General features: G+C 35.5%; 1 protein-coding gene across 1 annotated transcript in view; it reads left to right on the top strand.

The window, feature by feature from the left end:
• The first annotated feature begins 739 nt into the window (after positions 1 to 739).
• The window catches only part of LOC145277472 (uncharacterized), a 28998-nt gene continuing 22917 nt past the window's right edge, over positions 740 to 6820 (top strand). The window contains exons 1-2 of the mRNA XM_080128837.1: positions 740 to 1042; positions 3658 to 3712. Coding sequence (XP_079984963.1) covers positions 890 to 1042; positions 3658 to 3712 — 208 coding nt within the window. The 5' untranslated portion in view covers positions 740 to 889. The remainder of the gene's footprint in view (positions 1043 to 3657; positions 3713 to 6820) is intronic.

The raw sequence follows: 6820 nt of genomic DNA, 5'->3' as shown, positions 1-6820 counted from the left end.
TATTTAAATTTTATTCATCCTGTATATGCTGGTTCCGGTTTGTCCTTGTGATTTTGAAAATATATAATTATATATTTTAAGCTACCTACGCAAAGTACACAGCCACACACACACACACACACACATACACACACACACGGATATATATATGTATATATATATACATATATATAGTAAGTATATATATATATATATATATATATATATATATATATATATATATACCGTCTCCTTTGTTTATTGTCTTTTCATGTTTAAACTTGCAATTAGATTTAATAACATCAGAATTTTTATTGTATGCATCCACGTGTTTCCGTGTAAATAAGCTTTTGTCATACTTTTTATATGCACATAATTAATATATATATATATATATATACTTATATATGTATATTTGTACGCACATATATATGTATATGTATATCTGTATTCATGTATATATATATTTTTATACATATATGTATGTATATTTGTGTATATACGTATATGTATATATATATACATATATATATATATACACACATATATATGTGTGTGTGCCTGTGTATATATAAAAGGATATATATTTGTTAGAGATATAACATTGTTTATACACATATATGTGTGTGTGCGTGTGTAATGATGTATATTCTTGCTTATGCGTGTGCTTCGTAATAGTGCATGCTTGTGCGAGTTTGATTTAGTTTATATACGAGTGTTTTATGTGTTTTTTCTGAACGTATTTTCCTTATGTGCTTCTATTCTCATTAGATGTGCTTTCCACACGGTGCGCATTAAAAAAATATGCGTAGATAACCGATTTGCTCTTCTATAAATAAGCCTGAACTTGGGATTTGTTCATGCATACTGCGTTTCTTTTGGCAAGAGTAAACACAGAGTCTACAATACGATGGCGATTTCGGACAGAATACAACATCTTGCCAGGAATGTTCCATTTAGACTAATGAACTTCATCGGTGGTCTGACCATCATGCTTTTGAGTTTGGCTGTTTGGGATTCGTCTGCTAGGGTCCGTAGGCTGGAAAAGAAATCGATCGAGCACGTATGTATCTTTTTTACCCATTGTGTTAAACTATTTGTCGAGAATTGTAAGGAAAATTGGAAAAATAATTGTAGAAAACATTGATTTATGTTTTTAAAAAGGTAATTCCTATATTTACTTACTTCATATTATTTTAATTTTTCATCTTCATTTATATAATCATCTTTTTTTTTCTCTTTTTTTACACGATGGTCACCACGTATCAAGGCCCGGAAGCGACTCAGGGATAAGGGTTATTGCAAGTACAGTACGTTAGTGTGGAGATTTAATGAAGTGTTTACTTACGGGGCGGTTCATTAGGAATTTGTTTACGTTGGACTTGAAGACATCCAGGTTGTAGTCAGGTGGGAAGCAGGCAGACGGAACAGAGTTCTACAGGCGTGCAGTTCTAAGAAAGAAGCTTTGTTCATGGAATCTACGTTTTGATTTACGCACAGATAAAGAGTGGATTCAGATTTTTGACAGTGGATTCATCTGTTGTACTAAAATGGCAATACTACTCTTTCCAGAACAAGCTTGTTTAATTTAATCACTTACAAACTCATTACATATTCGGTAAACCTATCGTCAAACGCTCCTCCCGTGGTTTCATTTTTTTTTTCTTGTGTTCAACGGATTGCTTGAACTCAGTTTAGCCGTAAACAAGACATGTTACTTTACGTAATAACATGCTTTTATGGGGGTGAAAATTTAAAAAGTTTTAGCGCTTTTACTAAATAAATATAAAGGTGATTATTCGACTTCTTAATACAAATACTCCTTATCACAATAACAAATGGAAGGAGAGAAAGGAAGTATTGCGAAACAACATTAAAATGCTTTATTAATGTCTCGTTTGATCTTAGCAGAAATTAGCCTCAAGACATGTTACCTTTGACTATTTTATCTACGAAACATACAAAAAAACATAACGCACTTCTACCTGCGCGAAAAAAAAAATGAGTATAAAATGTATCCCTTGTTAGATTGTTTTTATTTTCTGATCAATATAACAGAAAACAAATCGATTTAATTTTTTTTTATTGCGGACTGTTATCCTCATCTTTTTCTTAGTTGTTTCACGACGTTTCGGCCAACTATTCCTCTGGCCTTCGTCAGGTGATAACCACGATGGTATAGGAACTCTGAATCGCCTGACTCCATCCACTGCAATTAATAGCTTCCGTAGTTGTTGTCGTCTCACCACGTTCTGGCCAAGTAAGCCTCTGGCCGGCTTTTGGTAGAATTGAAACCGCTCTCTTCAGACAATTCTCCCCTGGAACCGTAGAGAGTCAACGTCCCTATCAACTGCGCCACGGGCCCCTAAGGGAGATCAAGGTTGAATTTTTTGATCTTATAAATTCATGTTTATTTATTATCTGATCTTCAATGGTCGCGTCCGTACCGAATGGTATATATATTATTTAATTGGAATTCATTATTGAGATGCGTATTTATTTATTAATTGTATTTATTGCGGACTATTATCCTAATCTTTTCTTAGTTGTTCCACGATGTTTCGACAACTATTCCTCTGGCCTTCGTCAGGTGGTAACCGCGACGGGATAGGAACTCTGAATATCCTGACTGCATCCACTGCAATTACTGAAACGTCGTGAAACAACTCAGAAAAGATGAGGATAATAGTCCGCAATAAATAAAAAGTAATAATACTCATCTCAATAATGAATTCCTATTAAATAATATACAAATCGATTTGTTTAAAAATACACTATGAGGAAGACATTTTATCAGAATAACGTGTAATCGGTTGTGAAATTTACATAGTAGCTTGATGTTGTATCCCTTTCGATTTGGGACGCTCCTTTGTGGTATTTCAACTTATACCAGTTAAAGGAGTAGTATTTGCTGTTCTTAATTGTATTTATATAATTATGAAACAATTTTGTGAGTTTTAATGCTATAATTACATCCATATATCATTTTTAATAATTATTTAATATTTATAAAATTAGAAATTTGTTCTTTCAGTGATCGAGGATAGAAAGTAATTAAGTGTGGTATCAGTACAGATACTACAATTTCCTTACCGCATTTCAGAGTGGACCACTTACTAGTTTTCGACTAGACAAGTGCTTATAATGGTCTATGTTTTTAAACGATTAAACTGATGAAAACAAATAAACACGCACTATACGATAGTAATACCAGGGTAGATACTACCTTTTTTTACATAGAAGTCACCACTTATCAAGGCCCGGAAACCATTCAGGGATAAGGATTGCTGTGTGTACAGTAATCTATGGGACAGTGTCGTAGTAATCGTTAGTATTGGAGATCTGATAAAGTGTCTTACTTAATGGGGAGGTTCATCAGGAATTTGTTTATGTTGGACTTGAAGACATACAAGTTCTAGTGAGGTAGGAAACAGGCAAACAGAAGAGAGTTCCACAGGCGTGCACTTCTTAGAAAGAAACTTTGTTCGTGGAATCTACGTTTTGATTTAGGCATAGATAAAAAGTGGGAAATTTATTGACTGTTGTTTCAGCTAGACGAGTGTTTTTCGTGAAAGATATCACTGATTTGAGATAATAAATCCCGAGATCAAAGTGGTTGTGGTGCAAATACGCGATATCTGCTACTGTTGTCTTAAAATATATGTATTTTTTTTTCAGGAGGCTCACTTGTCGAAACGAGCTTTTCGGAAGAATTATACTATAATTGAAACAAGTAAGTTTATTTTTCTTTATGTTTCAAACATAAATTTACTATCACAATGATACGACAGGGGGGTGTATTTTATGCTGATCAAACGTCGTATTTCTCTAAATTTTCCAATCTCTTTGTTAATCAGTACTAACTTAACGTCATGTCCACATAATTAAATGCTATGTTTAGAGGCGACGAACTTTAAATTGAAAAGTCTATTACGTTTCGCATTTTTAAGTTGAGCTTTGTTTTACAATTAATCCTGTAGTTTTAGAAGACAGACTCGGTTACCATACCGCGCACGATACAATCAATTAAATGAGAGAAACATTTGACGAAACGGAAACAGTTTCACGAAATAGCCACGTGAATTAATCTCATTAGATTATTTTCTTTTGGGATATGTAAAACCCCATGTATACGCTAATGAACCATACAAAATAGATTACTTGGAAGACAATATTTGACGCATTAGTGTTGAAATACGGCATAATTTAATGCGGCGAGTTCTTTTTTTTTTTTTTTTTACAAAAGAGTCACCACTTATCAAGGTCCGGAGGTTACTCGAAGATAAGGGTGAATGAGTGTACAGTAGTCAATGGGAACATGTAGTAATCGTTAGTAGTGAAAATTTGGTAAATTGGATTACTTAAGAGGATGGGTCATCAAGAACTTGTTCACGTTAGACTTGAAGACGACCATATTGTAGTCAGTTGGAAAGCAGGAAAACGGAACATATTCCACGGGCGTGCAGTTCTAAGAAAGATGCCTTGCTCATGGAATCTACGTTTAGGTTTAGACACAGATAAAGAGTGAGGGAAATTATTAATAATGGTTTCATCTAGACAATATTTTTCGGGAAAGTCAGGCCGGGGGGGGCATAGATTGGAGCTCAGACGAGCACTTGCGATGAAAATAACGATAAATCATAGACAAGCTCGCAACGTCTCTTCTGTGGGAAAGAGGTTGTAAAGAAGAAAAGAGGGCATCTCCTACTAGGCTACGAAGTCTATTTTGAACTCTGTCAAGGCAGGATAAGATGCTTCGAGTAGTGGCAACAGTACTCCCTCCTTGGCTCTTAGACAGCTAAAGAATTGCATCAGCAGTGCGACATCTACTGGAGCAGTAAACGACCCCACCATTTTTCCAGCTGATTTGGCAACGAATTTGATGTACGTGTTCTATCTCAGATTAGGAGTAAACATCAAACCCAGAAGCTTGTCTAAACATGGAGCTTCCCAAAGAGGAGAGCTAGTCATTTCAACTGATGCCAGACAAAGGTCAGAGCATTAATGATGAAAAGATAGAAGCTTCGAAAAGAGGAGAGAGAATCAGAAGGAACTTGCGAAAATTGGACCTCTGGATTATGCCATATACTCGCAAGATACGTGGGTGCCTTCTGTTTGTCCACTAATTACTCTTAAAAATTATTGGCGTTTAAGTAAAATGCTTATATTTTGCTGATTTTTGAAAGCGTGTTATATATTAGGATCTTGCGCAGGTAAATAGATATTGATTTAACTGATATGTATTACGACGAGGTTTACATTGGTGAATGTCAATATTGCCTAACGGCAAACGGAAATAGAGCCAGCTGCATGTGGCGGGAATGAAGCGGAAGTCAAACCTTAGTTCTAGAGACAAAATGCACTACAAATGCAAGTGTCGAAATATAAGAGGTGATTACGTCACGCCTTTAAGAAAGCAAACAAAAGCATTTTTAAATTTAATCCTTCGTCCGGCAACGTAGATATTATCTAAGCATGTGCTAACTCAGGATTTTCACTCAATGTCCATCCTTAAGGAAAAGTTTAAAAAATTAAGTAAATTATTGTCGTGGTTTCTCCTCGAATGAGTGAAACCCATTCTTCCTCTTCTTTCCTCGCTCCACGTCTCTCTCTCTCTCTCTCTCTCTCTAAATAAATAAATAAATAAATAAATAAATAAATGAATAACTAAATAAAACCTCGGAAACCCAACAAGTCTTGTGTTTTCGTGCACAAGTAGTTTTGTTTGTTTAGCTAAACAGACGATAATCGACAACCATTAGACGACACGTATGACGGCCATTTATGAACAACGACAAGAGGCGACTAAGTAAATAAGATAAGCACGTATGAACGCCACAAGACTAGTGGCGGATGCACCAGTCGAGATGTGGCAACAATACTGCGTGGTAGCTTTGTAAAAATACAGGATACTATCGGGTGTGAGTAATTGTCTAGCACGGTAAAACGAGCCCAACTTTTTCACAACCACCTTAGCAATGTCCTCAATGTATTTGTCGGCTATGAATGCTAAGCCGAGAAGTTTAGAGTAAGTGTTTTTCAGATAGCATAGCAATAATTGAAAGATTTCTTGTAATTGTTACAGAAAAGAAGTTTAATCTTTTTTATTGACGTTTTACCCCAAACAAGGCACAGGGTCACTTATTCGTGAGGGACTTCTATTTGGAACCAGATTTGCAGGGATACTATTTATGGGGTTGGGCAGTGAGAAGCCTGTTCACATTTCACTTGAGTTTCTGCATGTCGGTACAGTCAGGGAAGCAGGGGCCCGGGAGAGAATTCCAATGTGCAGCAGTCCATGGGAAAAAAGCTGTTAGATTACAAGGCTTTACGGCATCTAGGGTCTTATTTTCGACATCTAAGGTCTTCTTTATGGCATCTAGGGTCTTCTTTACGGTATCTAAGGTCTTCTACAGTGCATGGGTTGGATTTTGTTGCGTGTCGTTTTGTCAGCATTGAATGTTACTATCAATGTACGTCTCCATTTTACTACAGAGTAGAACTCTTACTTTCATGTTTTAACTATTACCTTGAATATTTGTTCATTCGTGTTCCCCTCGTGTCCTTAGTAGACCGTGATGTTATCAGCAAATATACCCATCACGTAGACAATTTTATCAGTAGGTCATTAATGAATATCAGGAATAACAAAGGTTCAAGTATCAAGCATTGTTACATACCTGCATTTATATCATGTTGTTCTTACGTACAACCATCGATACCAACCTGGATATTTCTTTTATCTAAAACGGATTTGATTATATAGCGTATTTGTCCAGCAATAACATGTTATTCAATTTTCCCGAGAAAACCATCGGTCTTATATATATATATATATATA

This window comes from Euprymna scolopes, chromosome 6, assembly GCF_053919585.1.
Source record: "Euprymna scolopes isolate OS-2025 chromosome 6, ASM5391958v1, whole genome shotgun sequence".
Taxonomy (NCBI): Eukaryota; Metazoa; Mollusca; class Cephalopoda; order Sepiida; family Sepiolidae; genus Euprymna; species Euprymna scolopes.
The sequence above is the reverse complement of the archived record's forward strand: the minus strand, read 5'-3'. Positions and strand labels throughout refer to the sequence as shown.